Raw genomic sequence first — 16,706 nt, 5'->3', positions numbered from 1 at the left:
TCAGGCATTACCTCCTACGTGAGGCCATTTCTGTTTCTTCCTTCCCCCTCGGCAATTACTAGCGCCTACCTCCACCCTGAAATTACCTTTTTTTTATACCTTCTTATACGTTCATGTTGCTTTTCCTGTTAGAATGCAAGCTGCTCCAGGACACAGGCTGTTTCTGTTTTTTTATTTCCTAAGCATGCCACAGGGCCTGACATGTAATAGGTATTTAGTAAATGCTCCTTCCTTGCTTGATTGATTAATAAAATGAATATGACTTTTGCATGCAGCTTTTCTTGGAACACATCTATTGTGTAAATTGACTTTTTTTCTTTGCTAAAATATATATATAATGAAGAGTGAACATTTGTTACAGCCCGTAAGCAGAAACTAGCCCACGTAAAGAGACTGGATTGCCTTTCTTGAACATTAGTAGATGAGAAGCAGTACAATGCCCTAGAAAGAGGTCTGGGCTGGGAATTAAAAGACCTGAGCTCCAAACTCAACTCTGCCACTTAGGCAGGTGACTCAAACTTCCTGAGCCTCAGTTTCCTCTTCTATAAAATAGGGTCAATAGATACCTTCCTTAATGAAATTACATATGTGAAAATGTTGTGTAAAGTGAGTATTATAAGCAATGCTATAAGTTAAAGGTCGCTATTATTTTGCTACTTAATCCAAAGAAAAGTTTCATTTAGTTTACTAACATTGAAAAATTATTGTTTAAATGTTTCTTAAGTGTTTAAAGCAGTAAGACTTGTCTTAATAACTTTTAAGAAACTATTTTTAAGAAGTTGTTTGTTAAAGTAGAGGATGATTATAATATTGGACGGCCCTACATTCTTGGTTCAAACAAGTTCCATGTGCCAACTTGTTGGTGGTCTACTCCGTTTATAAATAGGACCTTTCCTGCATATAGTTGATGACACTGTGTATAGTTCTAAATGGTTAGTTTACTCCAGTTCATTCCTTGGAGGGCCAGTTGACCTCTCTTGATTTCATAACCACAGACTGTTATCCTTAATTCTGCCAGGCATCTTGCATATGCAATTGTTCACAAGGGGTCCAGAGTAAGAGAGCATAGCTGAATCAGTACAAATTCATCCTTTATACTAGTCAAGTCAACAAATGTTAAGTACTTACAATGTGTCCAACACTGTGCTAAATTCTCTTGGGAAAAAAAAACTACTCAAACTACTTAATCCATTAGTAGATAATGGACAACTCGAACTTTTGTTGTAATGAAGTGATACTAAATTCTGCATAGTAGTTGGGTTTGCCATTAACCTCCGAGGCATGAAAACTTTGTGTATCTCCCCTGCATGTTGATCTTCCCTGGAAGTATTCAGAACAGCCAGAATAAGAAACCGGCATGCATCTAAGAGAGGTTATGACTCTTGAGTCTTTTATGTAACTTTAAACTCCATTCCACACATATCAGGAGCTTATCCCCACTCTGATGCTCACACAACTCCCATTCTGCCATTTGGAAAGAGCACTGGACCAGGAGTTAAGAAGCTTGGGTTATTGTCCAGACATTGTTGCTAGTTGGCTGTGTGAATTTGTTCAAGCCCTTCCACCTTTCTGGGCCTTATTTTCCTTATCTCTAAATTGAGAGACTTAAATTAAATGGACTCCAAGGACCCTTCCAGCTCCAATACTGATTCTGTCATTTGAGTGACCACAACTGTTGAGGAAAAATTGCTCCTGCATGCTTAGTACCTTTAAGGAGTCTTAGAATGAGACACAGGTATTTTGAGTAAGAAAGGTATTGACTACAGCACTGTTGGAGCAGATCCAAAGGATTCCTTAGGTAATGTAGTATTAGTTTAAACTGTATATGTCTTTTCTTCTAGGTATCATGAACTGATTACAAAGTATGGGAAGCTGGAGCCCCTGGCTGAAGTGGACCTAAGACCCCAGAGCAGTGCAAGGGTAGAAGTCCATTTTAAAGATCAGGTGGAAGAAATGAGTATTCGTCTGGACCAAACAGTAGCAGAACTAAAGAAACAATTAAAAACTCTAGTACAATTACCAACAAGCAACATGCTTCTCTACCACTTTGACCACGAAGCTCCCTTTGGCCCAGAGGAAATGAAGTACAGCTCCCGAGCACTGCACTCCTTTGGCATTAGGGATGGAGACAAAATTTACGTGGAGTCCAAAACAAAATAGCCTCTGCTACCGTTGTACAGACAGACACACACACACACACACACACACACACGGACTTATTTTCCTTTGAGAGGGAAAGGTTTGATTTTTATTTTGTTTTAAGGGTTGAATTGCGTGCATGTGTAAGTGTGGGTGTGTGCGTGCCTGTGCACCTGTGTGTATGTATGTGTGCATGGGTGTGTGGGTGTATGTGTATGTGTGTGTATGAGTGGGTGTCCCCTGGAACAGGGAGGGGGACCATTTGGGGTTTTCTTTTCTACACAGGTATCTGGCTCGGATAACATAATTGGCCCTGATCTCCAGTCTGTGTGCCCTCATGGAATAAGTAAAGAAGAGATCACTGGATTCCTTTTGTGTTCCTTAGAAGCTATGTGACCACTATGTACCACTACTACCATACCAGTGTACTTGTGAGAATAGCACGAAGGGTTCATTGTTATCTCCCTTTCCTCCCCACTAAGGTTAAATCAGGAAACCAGGAGGCATGGCAGAAATGGCCAGCAGCTCGTCTCCTTGTTCCCTCCCTCCCCCTTCTCTCCCCACCCCCCGCTCCCATCCATTTTCCTTTCATTTTTAATTCAGGTCAGCTCATTGACTTAATTTAACTCTGATTCTGTTTTGACTTGCCATTTCTTGACAAGTGATTTTTCTGGTTTCTAAAATAAATGAAAGGATTTTAATGCTCATTCTCACCTGATTTGGACCTCAGGTATTCCATAAGATTAGATGAGAGTGTTTAAAACTCTACTAGCAACACATGCTGCGGCTGCTACAGGCGTGCATGCAGTTTTTGAGGTAATCTGTTACCAGGAACCTCCTAATATGTTAATCTATCCATTTCAGCCATTGAAAGTGCTCATTCTGGCGCTTTGCATTGATGGTGGGGAAGAGTGATCCCATCCACCAATTTCATCAGGAACAAGCCAAAGGGCAGTTCATTTTATTTTACATTTCAGTAAGTTACCTTAGTGAGAGTGGCAGTACAGGGACACTTCTGCCTAATCTGGGTTAGGTAGGAAAACTCTTTAAAATTGTCATAAAAGAGATTCTTGTCTGAATATTTTTTCTAAGCATAAAATGCGCTCTTTTTTTAAAAGCACTTTTCCTTCAAAGCTTGGTTTTTTACCTACTTTGAAATCTTTTTGTTTGTTCCCATCTTAACCTGTTCCATCAGATGTTTTCCCTACATAGTGAGCCTCTTTCCTTGTCCATCCTATTGACAGGTTGAAGACTTTAGAAATACTTAACTCTGGGATTAAAGATGTTCACATGAAGTATTTCTCAAAGAATGTCATTGGGTATCTGGTTGTACCTGAACTTTTAACCTGTGATAGATGACTTCATACCATGTCACAAATAACTTTTGTTCCTATGAAGCTTTTGGATGAGTCTTAGAATGTCTTGTTTTGGGTGTTGGGTTTATTTTTCTTCATCTTTCTGTTTTTTCTATGCCATAAAGATGGGAGTTTCTTCTCTTAATGCACTTCAGGTTCAGTATCTGTTAGGCTTTTGACTCAGATTTGCTGAACTTCCAGATTCTCTGCAACATTAAAGGTAGAAACCAAAGGGTTCAAGAAAGATGAATGAGGTTCATTCTTCTTCTGCTGTTGCTGCAGGCTTTATCTTCCCAAAATCATAGAGATGAAAATAGGTGATCCAGGCTGTAGATAGAATAGAATGATTATTTCACTCTCGCCTTTTCTTGCATTTCTTTGGAAGTGGGGAGAAAAAGTGTGGCGGCCATGGCGTCATAATTAAAACACATGGTGCTCTGTGTGTGTGTGCGCGTGTATGTGCATATATGTGTGCATGTGCATGGAGGTGAGAGACAAACAACAGAATTGAGAATGTTGTTTCTGTCATTCCTTGGAACAAATCTATTCTCACCCTTGAGACTATAAGAAAATCCCTTAGTAGAAGGCAGAGCAAGCACTTTACACTTTAACCATACGTGGAATGGTCACATTTAATTAGATATTTTACTGTAAGTCGAAGTTTCATGAAGTACATTTTTAATATTAAATAGCAACCCGTTTCTTCTATTGTAAAATGCACCATTCATCAGCTACAATTTCATTCATTTTGTTGTGAAGTTGTAGATAAAGGGAAAATTTCTGGTTTACAGAAGAGCGATTTCACTTGGGTATGGTGCTGGTGTTATAACCAGTGGTATTAGTGCTGTGTGATTATTGACTATAACAACTTGAACAACACAATTACAGGTCTTTTAGAGTCGCAGAACAGAAGCGAATGAAGAAAGATCATATGAGGACCCGTGCTTCTAGATTCACCTAGGTGGTGGCCATGTGATATCTTGATTTTGAAACAAGATTAATTGATTGATGTGTTGAAAACGCATAAAAATTGTTTTTATCATAGTCCCCAAATGTAGAACACTAGTAGGAGACAGTGAGCTTTTAAACATACAAATTAGGCATATTTGATTTGCTTGCAGCTCTCTTGGATTACTTAGAAACCTGACTTCTTCCAGGTTTACTGGCAGCACATCTGAGACATTTGTAAGACTGAGAGCTCTTTTAGCCAGTAGGGCAAAATTGCACACTTCAAGTTCTGCAGGTAGAATATACTTTTTTCTAAAAGAAAAATTCTTTTAGAATTCCTTATTATAAGAAGTTTAAAAGTATTAAAAATTTAATTTTTAAGTTATTAAAAAGAAAGACAAAAGCCACACCAGAAATCTGAGAGAAACATTTATAAGTGTACATCCATGAACAGAGAGAGAGCTATTTTGAGTGTTTGAATGTATTGAAATTTCCAGTTTACTGAATGGATTCAGAGCTGTGTACTTTATAAGACTTGTACTAGCTTCTGCACCTTCTGTGTTCTCTTAACCAAGTGCTACTTCCATAAGGACTCGTTTGTTGTTATTGCCACTTAATGCCACCATCTGCCACAAATGCTTAACATAGCAGTGGATGTTTTAACCACCTAGTTTCTCAAGAGCTTTTGGTGGAAATTAAAACCAAGATGAAACAAACCTGTATGTATAGAAGTTGAATGGTATGACATACTTTTTAATTTTATGTGTGTTTACTTTTTTAAAAATGTTTTTTCAAGGCTAACCAGATGTTACAACTGTGTTGCTAAAACAGCAGTGTTACAAGCATAGAACAGTTGTTTCACAGGCAGGAGGAGGAATAGTCACCTTTCGATTCACATTGATAACTTACTACAGTATGTAGAAGTTAATGTGCTTGCTACGTGGGAAGTGTTGGGATATGCAAGGTAACTGAAATGTGGGTCTGGAGTGCTAGATTGTGATGAGCAAAGCCATTTCTTCCTGTAAATTAGATTCTCTCCCCGCCCCCCTTTCATGTTGGATTGGAAATGCAAGCAAACTAGACTCTATGAAAACATCCAGAAGCTGTTCATGTTTTTCGATTGTATTGTGAACACTCTGCTGTTCTCCATGGGTGCTTCATCAGAATATGTCCATTGTTGTGATGGAGAGGACTGGACTCTCAGGCTCTTGACTCTGCCAGCTGTCTCCTGCAGTTAATGGAAATAGATATTTTATTTTAGAATATAATTTAAACATGAAGGTCTATTCTTTGCACTTTTTATTAATATATATAGAGAGATAATCTTTAAAAAAAATTAAAGATCCAAGTCCATTTTCTCTTTGTGTCTTGATTCTTTCTGGGGTTCTGGAGTCGAAATTTTGCATGTGCTTCTATCTATTGCCAATAATCAGCGGTGATTCTGTTGCTAAGTTCTATGGGGACCTATCTTCGTCAAGTTCGCAAGTGACATGATTGACCATTGCAACAAACTTAGTTAAAACTGTGTCTGACCTGCCAAAATACAAAATAATGTTACACTTAGGAGTTGTAGCAAAAGTTCAGTCTTGCTTCTTTTGACAAGCTAAGTTTGCTCCTGAGATATTCAGCACCTTTCTTTGAATGAACTTGAAAGTTTCACCTTTTTGAATTTCTCATGCGAAGCTTACACTTTTTTTCCTTGAGATACTTGTATCTATCAGCCCTAAAGGTAATTTTGAGCCATGTAAATGTGCCAGTAGTCTGCTGTATCACTTGTTCAATTAGTGTCTAACCTTTTATCATGAAAGAAGAGGTATCAAGATCCAAGAGCTATACTTGGTATTTACTAGAACTTCGGGGTTAGTGCATGAAGTCTAAGTAAAATTGATGACTTTAAACACCTCCCTTGACCATTTAGAAATGCAAAGGCAAAATTGTTTGACCATTTCTTGTTTAAATTGAAAATTGCCTTCTGTTCAGCTTTGAAAGGAGTGATATATTTTCTATTTCCATACCACAATTCTGACATTGTATATCTTGATCTCTAAGTACTTGCAAGGTAGACATGCATTGAGATACCCTGTGCTCAAGTCTGTAGTAGGGAAAGATGTGATACAGTATGGCAAATGACCCAAAGGTAGTCATTAAGGTGAAGGAGAGAACAAGTTAAGTAACGGTATTTACTGTTCTGAACTGTTTTGTCCTCTGGGAAATTTTTTACTTCTTTACGTATTCACTAGCTCCTGAGTTTAAGGTTTATTAGTCATATCTCATTTATATAGCATTTAAATAAAAATAACCAATTTATGTGTGTTTAAAAGGAAGCAGGCATCCAACCTGATTTTAAATAAGCCATTAGAGAAAGTGTAGCTCTCATGAGTTAATTCATGAGAGGATACATAAGGCACATTAAGTATTCTTTAAAATATAATGAACATCTTATGTTGCCATATCTTTGAAAAGTAAAATTAGAAACGACCTTTAAAATTGTTTGGGGAGGACTCCCAGGGGCAGAGCCAAGATGGCAGAGTTGAGCTGAGCTCTCCCAACATTCTCCTCCAAACAACTTTAAAATAACACTTCAATTTCTGGAGTGGCAGAGCCAACAAAAGGTCAGAATGAGCCATTCTTCCAGCCCAACACATCATAGGTGGGAAAGAGATCTATGATGGGGGGGGGGGGATCGTTGACCTGGAGCCCACACAGATGAAACACAGGACGAGGTGGTGGGGACAGAAGTGGCAGCAGCATCAGAAGTTCTCAAGCCAGAGATAGTAAGGGGACCTGGCAACTGCTCAGAAAAAGATTACAGGGGACCCTTGTGCTAGTACTGGATGCAGAAGCAGATTCTGTTTGTATCCACTTCTGCATCACAGTTCAAGGGGAGGGAGGAGCACTTGTGGTCAAGAGGCTGAGAGAGATTGAGAGGCAGTTTTGGCAACTCCATTGCCTATACACACTGCTAGGTCATAGTTCAAGGGCAGAGAGGAGCACTTTCAGTCAAGAGGGAATGGAAGACTTCAAGGATAGTATCGCTTCTACACCCAAGGAAATGGGCCCTAAGGAGCAGTATCAGTTACAATCCCAAGGGATCAGGGGTCCTTCCTGAGTAAAGACCAGAATGCAGACTAGAAGAGCAATGGTCACACCTCCCCCAGATCATACCACCTTGAAAGCACTGAAAACTTCCAAACCCCTCCATTCCCTGCCCTGCCAAAATACAAAATAATGTTACACTTAGGAGTTGTAGCAAAAGTCCAGGCTTGCTTCTTTTGACAAACTCAGCTTGCTCCCGAGATATTCAGCATCTTTCTTTGAATGAACTTGAAATTTTCACTTTTTTGAATTTCTCATGCAAAGCTTTTTCTTTGAGGTACTTGTATCTATCATCCCTAGAGGTAGTTTTGAGCCATGTAAATGTGCCAGTAGTCTGCTGTATCACTTGTTCACTTAGTGTCTAACCTTTCATCATGAAAGAAGAGTTATCAAGATCCAAGAGCTATACTTGGTAGCTCTGAAAACAGTAATGCAGAAAAAGCTTGAAACAGTGTCCACATCCGCCACACTCCCCTCCCACCCATGCTGACAACAGAGTCCAACATTAACATAAAATTCCAAATCAAGAAATAGGTTGGGGAAAGGAGCAAACAACAACAACAAAAAAAGAACGAGACTGTAAAAAGTTACTATAGTGACAGGAAAGAACAAGAAACAAACTCAAGACAACAAAGTCAAAACAGCTACAAGCAAAGCCTGGAAGAGGGATTTAACAAAAATATGAACTGGACACAGTCCAACAAGAATTCCTGGAAGAATTAAATTAGTTTCAGAATCAAGTAAAAGTAGTAGAGGAAAAATTAGGTAAAGAAAAGCAAAGGAAGAAAATTATGAAAAAGACAATTAACAGCTAGATTAAAAGAGGCACAAAAAATACTGAAGAAAATAACACCTTAAAGAACAGAATTGGCCAAATGGAAGAAGAGGTACAAAAGCTCACTGAAGGAAATAGTTCCTTAAAAATTAGGATTGGGCAAATGGAAGAGACATAAGACATCAAGAAACAAAAGTTTTAAAATAAAAAAAATAGAAAATGTCAAATATCTCATTGGGAAAAAACTGACCTGAAAAATAGAGCAAGGAGAGATAGTTTAAGAATTATTGGATTGCCTGAAAGTCATGATTAAAGAACGAGCCTAGGACTACTGCTTCCAGGATGGTGGAGTAAAAAGGTAGTCACTCTCACCCTTCCCTATCAACCTCTGAAAACCCAGAAAATACTGCCCCAGAAAAAACCCTGGAACAGCTGAACCAGAAGAAAGATGGGGTGCAGCAGTGCAGTAGCCCAGGTAGCTAGAGGGATTAACGGGAAAAGCCCCTCTTACCCTGGGGGAAGGGGAGCAGTACAGAACCAGGAGTTGCCCAGTCAGCTAGTGGAAAGACCCACTTTAGCACACCAGGAGGAGATTCTAGTGCCTCAGCATTTTACAGCAAATGGGTCTCCCAGTGCCTCAGCAAAAATAAGGGAAGCATCACTACAAAGGGCCCCAGGTGACTAAGTACCCTGAAGCATTCGTCTGAAAGGAGCTGTGGAAACCTAGAGTTGCCTGAAAGTTCCAGCCTTGTTGATTCCAGCCCAACACCAGGTAAGCTGTCAGAATCCTACAGCCTCCAACTGCCAGAGGAGATCCCAAAGCCCAGGTGGTCAAGCAGGCAAACACCAACAGCTGGACCCCCGAGTACCTCAGTGAGGGTGGGGTAACTGGTGGAAACCAGCTCAGAAAACCACCAGGTGCCTCAGCATTCTACAGCAAAGGAGTCTCTCAGTGCCTCAACAGAACTAAGGGAGGCAGCACTGCAAGGGGCCCCAGGCAGATAAACATCCAGCAGCACCCATCTAAAAGGAGCTAAACAAAGCTAAAGGAAAGGAAAAGCAGGCAACCTAGATTTGCCTGAAAGTCCCAGCCTTGCTGATTCCAACCCAACACCAGGTAAGCTGCCAGAACCCTACAGCCTCCAATTGCCAACATAAGAGGCCCCAGCACACAAAACCAGTGACTAAGACCTAGGCTTCCAACACAAGAAGCTTGGGTCAGTGCCCTCTGCTCCCCAGCAGGAGAGCTTAATCTCTTAAAGGCCAGGGAATAAAGAAACACCATGAGTAAAAAGAAACGTACGATAGATTCATATTATGAGAAGAGTGAAGATCAAGATAGAAATTCTGAAGAGGACAACACTGTCATCAAACCCACCTCTGCAACATCAAAAAGGAATACGAACTGGTCTGAAGCCCAAAACACCTTCTTAGAAGAGCTCAAGAAGGATTTTAAAAGTCAAGTGAGAGAGATAGAGGAGTCCTTAAAAAGTACAATTGACCAATTGGAAAAAAAAAGTACACTGAAGAAAAAAATCCCTTAAAAATACAATTGGCCAACTGGAAAAAAAGTACACTGAAGAAAACAAATCCCTTAAAAATACAATTGACCAAATGGAGAAGAAAGTACAAAATCTAACAGAAGAAAACAATATGTTAAAAATTAGAATTGAGCAAATGGAAACTAATGACTCTATGAGAGAGCAAGAATCAGTCAAACAGAAACAAAAAAATGAAAAAATAGATGAAAACATAAAATACCTCATGGGTAAAACAACTGACCTGGAAAATCAATCCACTAGAGACAATTTAAAAATTATTGGCCTACCTGAAAATCATGATGAAAAAAGAGCCTGGACATTATCCTTCAGGAAATCATAAAGCAAAACTGCCCTGAAGTCCTAGAACCAGAGGCAAAATAACTATAGAAAGAATCCACCGCTCCCCACCTGAAAGAGATCCCAAATTGAAAATGCCAAAGAATATAATAACTAAATTCCAAAATTATCAGATTAAAGAGAAAATACTGCAAGTATCCAGAAAGAAACAATTTAAATATCATGGAACCACAGTCAGCATTACACAGGACCTTGCAGCCTCTACATTAAAAGACCATAGGGCATGGAACATGATATTCTGTAAGGCAAAGGAGCTTGGAATGCAGCCAAAGATTAACTGCCCAGCGAAAATGAGCATGATTTTTCAGGGAAGGAGATGGATATTCAATGAAATAAGGGACTTCCAAACCTTCCTGATAAAAAGACCAGAGCTCAACAAAAAAATTGATTTTCAAGTACAAGATTCAAGAGAGACATAAAAAGGTGAATGGGACAGAAAGATACAATATATTGTTAATAAGGGCAAAATGTTTACATCCCTACAAGGAAAGATGACACTTGCAGCTCTTGAGAACTGTATTGTTATTATACCATGTTAAAGGAGTATATATAAAGGGGGTGAATATAAGTTGACTTTGATGTAATGATAAAAAAAAATTTTAATCAAGTGAGGTAAATGGATCCAAGTAAGTGGATTAGTCTGAGCTAAGAAAATGTACTGAGAAAGGAGGAGTCAGACAAGGGTAAATTACGATTACAGGAAAAGACACAAAAACCTATTAGAGCAGAGGTAAAGAAGGGAGGAGGATGAGCATTGTTTGAACCTTACTATCATATTTGGCTCAAGAAGGGAATAACATAATCAGTTAGGTATAGAAATCTAACTTGCACTATAGGCAGTAGGAGGGAAAAGGGGAAAGAAAAGGGTAGGGGGATAGAAGGGACGGAAGAAGCAGTAAGGGTAAAGGGGAAGGAAAGGGAAAGGGCTAATAGAAGGGAGGAGTGACTGAAGGAGGTGGTGGTCAAAAGCAAAACACTAGTGGGGGGGAAGGAGAAAGGAGAAAGAAAAGAATAAATGGGGGGGGAAGGATGGAGAAAAAGACAGAGATAGTAATCATAGCTCTGAATGTGAATGGGATGAACTCTCCCATAAAACGGAAGCATATAGCAGAGTGGATTAAAAACCATAATCCTACAATATGTTGTTTAGAGGAAACATGTTTGAAAAAGAGTGACACATACAGGGTAAAGGTAAAAGGCTGGAGCAAAATATATTATGCTTCAGCTGAAGTAAAAAAAGCAGGAGTAGCAATCCTGATCTCAGATAAAGCAAAAGCAAAAATAGATCTTATCAAAAGAGATAAGGAAGGAAACTACATCCTGCTAAAAGACACCACAGACAATGAAGTGATATCATTACTAAACATATATGCACCAAATGATATAGCATCCAAATTCTTAGAGGAGAAGTTCAGGGAGTTACAGAAAGAAATAGACAGCAAAACTATACTAGCGGGGGACCTCAACCTCCGCCTCTCTGAACTAGATAAATCTAACCACAAAATAAACAAGAAAGAAATTAAGGAGGTGAATAGAACATTAGAAAAGTTAGGTATCATAGACCTCTGGAGAAAACTGAATGAGGATAGAAAGGAATACAGTTTTTTCTTGGCAGTACATGGCACATACACAAAAATTGACCACATACTAGGGCATAAAAACCTCACAATCCAGTGCAGAAAGGCAGAAATATTAAATGCATCCCTTTCAGATCAAGGTGCAATAAAAATTATATGTGATAAAGGGCCACAGAAAGATAGACTAAAAAATAATTGGAAACTTAATAATCTAATCCTAAAAAGTGATTGGGTCAAACAACAAATCATATAAACAATTAATAATTTCATTCAAGAGAATGACAATAATGAGACAACATAGCAAAACTTACGGGATGCAGCAAAAGCAGTTCTTAGGGGAAGTTTTATATCTCCAAATGCTTACATAAATAAAATAGAAAAAGAGGAGATCAATGAATTGGGCATACAACTAAAAAAAAACTAGAAAAAGAACAAATTAAAAATCCTCAATTAAACACCAAATTAGAAATATTGAAAAGCAAAGGATAAATTAATAAAATTGAAATTAAGAAAACTGTCAAACTAACAAATAAAACTAAGAGCTGGTTTTATGAAAAAACCAATAAAATAGACAAACTTTTGGTTAATCTAATTTAAAAAAAGAAAGAAGAAAACCAAATTACTACTATCAAGAATGAAAAGGGTGAAGCTACCACCAAGGAAGAGGAAATTAAAACAACAATTAGGAATTATTTTGCCCAACTATATGCCAACAAATTTGACAATCTTAGTGAAATGGATACATATTTACAAAAATATAAATTGCCCAGATTAACAGAAGAGGAAGTAAAAAACTTAAATAACCCCATCTCAGAAAAAGAAATTGAACAAGCCATTGATGAACTCCCTAGGAAAAAATCTCCAGGGCCAGATGGATTTACATGCGAATTCTATCAAACATTTAAAAAACAAGTAATTCCAATACTATCTAGACTATTTGGTAAAATAAGTGAAAAAGGAATCTTACCAAATTCTTTTTATGATACAAATATGGTGCTGATACCTAAACCAGGAAGAGTCAAGACAGAGAAAGAAAATTATAGACCAATTTCTCTAATGAATATAGATGCAAAAATTTTAAACAAAATATTAGAAAATAGATAACAGCAACTTATCACAAGAATAATACACTGTGACCAGGGAGGATTTATACCAGGAATGCAGGGCTGGTTCAATATAAGGAAAACTATCAGCATAATTCATCAAATCAACACCAAAACTAACAGAAACCACATGATCATCTCAATAGATGCAGAAAAAGCTTTTGACAAAATACAACACTTATTCCTATTAAAAACACTAGAGAGCATAGGTATAAATGGAGTCTTCCTCAAAATAATAAATAGCATCTATCTAAAACCTTCAGCAAGTATAATATGTAATGGGGACAAGCTAGAAGCATTTCCAATAAGATCAGAGGTGAAACAAGGATGTCCATTATCATCACTGTTATTCAACATCATACTGGAAACGTTAGCTTTAGCAATAAGAGAAGAAAAAGACATTGAAGGTATTAGAATAGGCAAAGAAGAAACAAGGCTTTCACTCTTTGCAGATGACATGATGTTATACTTAGAGAATCCCAGAGAATCAAGTAAAAAACTACTTGAAATAATAAACAACTTTAGCAAAGTTGCAGGCTATAAAATAAACCCACATAAATCATTGGCATTTCTATATATTACCAACAAAGCCCAACAGCAAGATATAGAAAGAGAAATTCCATTTAAATTTACTTTAGACATTATAAAATATTTAGGAGTCTACCTCCCAAAACAAACCCGGGAACTCTATGAACACAATTATGAAACACTTTTCACGCAAATAAAGTCAGATCTAAATAATTGGAAAAACATCAATTGCTCATGGGTAGGCCGAGCTAATATAATAAAAATGACAATTCTACCTAAGCTAATTTTCTTATTCAGTGCCATACCAATCAAACTACCAAAAAATTATTTCATAGAGTTAGAAAAAATAATAACAAGATTCATTTGGAAGAACAAAAGGTCCAGAATATCAAGAGAACTAATGAAAAGAAATGCAGGGGAAGGTAGCCCAGCCATTCCAGATCTTAAATTGTACTATAAAGCAGCAATCATCAAAACTTCTTGGTACTGGCTAAGAAATAGAGTGGTGGATCAGTGGAATAGGTTAAGGTTGCAAGACATAGTAGTCAATGACTATAGTAATCTATTATTTGATAAACCCAAACACCCCAACTTCTGAGATAAGAACCCACTCCTTGAAAAAAACTGCTGGGAAAACTGGAAAAGAGTATGGCAGAAACTAGGCATAGACCAAAATCTCACACCATTTACCAAAATAAAGTCAAAATGGGTATATGATTTAGATATAAAGGCTGATACTATAAGCAAACTGGGAGATCAAGGAATAGTTTACCTGTCAGATCTATGGAGAACAGAAGAATTCATGACCAAACAGGAGATAGAGAACATTACAAAAAGCAAAATAGGTAATTATGATTACATTAAATTGAAAAGTTTTTGCACAAACAAAACCAATGCAACTAAGATTAGAAGGAAGGTAGAAAATTGGGAAAGAATTTTTACAACCAGTCTCTCTGATAAGGGCCTCATTTCTAAAATATATAGAGAATTAAGTCAAATGTATAAGAATACAAGCCATTCCCCAATTGATAAGTGGTCAAAGGATATGAACAGACAGTACTCAGATGAAGAAATTAAAGCCATCTATAGTCATATGAAAAAATGCTCTAAATCACTATTAATTAGATAAATTCAAATCAAAACAACTCTGAGGTACCACATCACACCTATAGATTGGCCAACATGAGAAAACATGAAAATGATAAATGTTGGAGAAGATGTGGGAAAATCAGAACACTAATGCATTGTTGGTGGAGTTGTGAAATGATCTAACCATTTTGGAGAGCAATTTGGAACTATGCCCAAAGGGCTATAAAAATGTGCATACCCTTTGACCCAGCAATAGCACTTCTAGGGCTATATCCCAAAGAGATCACACAAACAGGAAAAGGACCTACATGTACAAAAATATTCATAGCAGCTCTTTTTGTGGTAGCAAAGAATTGGAAATTGAGAGGACGCCCATCAACTGGGGAATGGCTGAGCAAGTTGTGGTATAAGAATGTGATGGAATATTATTGTGCTATAAGAAATGATGAACACGCTGACTTCAGAAAAACCTGGAAAGACTTGTATGGTCTGATGCTGAGTGAAGTGAACAGAACCAAGAGAACATTGTACACAATAACAGCTACATTGTGTGATGACTAATATTGATAAACTTAACCCTTCCTGGCAATACAAGGATCTAAGACATCTCCAGAGGCCTTGTGATGGAAAATGGTATCCACATTCAAAGAAAGAACTAAGGAAGTCGAATTGCTATTTTTTTCTCTTCTGTTGAGTTTTGTTTCCTCTTTTTGATGGTTCCTCCTATTGGTTTTAATTTTTACTTACAACATCACTAATGTGAAAATATGTTTAATATGCATGTAAATGTATATTAGATTGTGCGCCATCTTGGGGAGGATGGTGGGGAGGAAGGGAGAGAAAAATTTTAAACTCAAAAGCATATGGAAGTGATTATTGATCAATAAAAATAAATTAATTAAAAAAATATAAAAAAGAAAGAGCCTAGATATCATATTTCAAGGAAAACTGCCCCAATATCCTAGAATCACAACATAAAATAGAAATTGAAAGAAGCCACCAATCACCACCTAAAGGGATCCCAAAATGAAAACTCAGAGGAATATTATGGCCAAATACCAGAACTTCTAGGTGAAAGAGAAAATTCTTGAAGCAGCCTGAAAGAAATCATTCAGATATCATGCACCCAGTCAGGATCACACAAGACTTAGCAGCTTACCACATTAAAAGAGTGTAGAGCCTGGAATATGATATTCCAGATGGCAAAAGAGCTAGGATTACAACCAAGAACAACCTGTCCAGTAAAGTTGAGTATAATCCTTCAAGGGAAATATAGATATTTAATGAAATGAAAGACTTTCAATCATTCTTGATGCAAAGACTAGAGCTGAATAGAATATTAGACTTTGAAATACAAAACTTAAAAGAAACATAAAAATGTGGCCTAGCCATACCACATCTCAAACTTCATTACAAAGTTGTAATCATCAAAACAATCTGATACTGGCTAAGAAATAAAGTGGTAGATCAGTGGACTAGGTACACAAATACACAGTAGTAAATGACAATAGTAATCTAGTGTTTGATAAACCCAAAGATCTAAGCTTTGGGGGTAAAAACTCAACATTTGACAGAAATTGCTGGGAAAACTAGAAAGGAGTTTGCCAGAAGCTAGGAATAGACCAACATCTCATACTATGTATCTAGATAAGGTCAAAATGGATAAATGATAAAAGAACAAATCTTTGTTGTTGTTGTTCTTATATTTTTGTTCTTTGAAATTCTATGATTTGTTCTGTGAAGTTTGGATTCAGTCAGAGGGCCACACTTGAGGACCTAGAGGGTCACATGTGGCCTTGACACCACAGGTTCCCCACCCCTGATTTAGACATAAAGGGTGATATTATAAGTAAATTAGGGGAGCATTGAAAATGTGCCTGTCAGATCTATGGATAAGGGATGAATTTATTGCCAAACAAGAGACAGGATTACAAGAAGTAAAGTAGATACTTTTGATTACATGAAATTAAAAATACTTTGTACAGATAAAACTGATGCAGCCAAAATTAGAAGGAAAACTGGAAATGGGGTGGGGGGGAGGCAGGGGAGGAGGAATGCATAGCCAGTTTCTCTGATAAAGGCCTCGTTTCTCAAATATATAAGGAACTGAGCCAAACTTATTGAAAGAAAGAAAGAAAGAAAGAAAGAAAGAAAGAAAGAAAGAAAGAAAGAAAGAAAGAAAGAAAGAAAGAAAGAAA

General features: G+C 37.4%; 1 protein-coding gene and 1 long non-coding RNA gene across 9 annotated transcripts in view; one reads left to right on the top strand and one right to left on the bottom strand.

The window, feature by feature from the left end:
* The window catches only part of TBCEL (tubulin folding cofactor E like), a 54,146-nt gene extending 48,347 nt beyond the window's left edge, over positions 1-5,799 (top strand). For all 8 annotated transcript variants that reach the window (XM_027835608.1, XM_027835603.1, XM_027835604.1 and 5 more), the window contains one exon: positions 1,842-5,799. In XM_027835608.1, the coding sequence (XP_027691409.1) occupies positions 1,842-2,160 (319 nt within the window). In that variant the 3' untranslated portion in view covers positions 2,161-5,799. The remainder of the gene's footprint in view (positions 1-1,841) is intronic.
* Positions 4,859-16,706, bottom strand: part of LOC114023102 — a 14,149-nt gene continuing 2,301 nt past the window's right edge. Inside the window, exon 2 of the long non-coding RNA XR_003566741.1 lies at positions 4,859-5,670. This is a non-coding gene — a long non-coding RNA (uncharacterized LOC114023102). The remainder of the gene's footprint in view (positions 5,671-16,706) is intronic.

Source organism: Vombatus ursinus, unplaced genomic scaffold, assembly GCF_900497805.2.
Source record: "Vombatus ursinus unplaced genomic scaffold, bare-nosed wombat genome assembly UNPS02014816.1, whole genome shotgun sequence".
NCBI lineage: Eukaryota > Metazoa > Chordata > Mammalia > Diprotodontia > Vombatidae > Vombatus > Vombatus ursinus.
The sequence above is the reverse complement of the archived record's forward strand: the minus strand, read 5'-3'. Positions and strand labels throughout refer to the sequence as shown.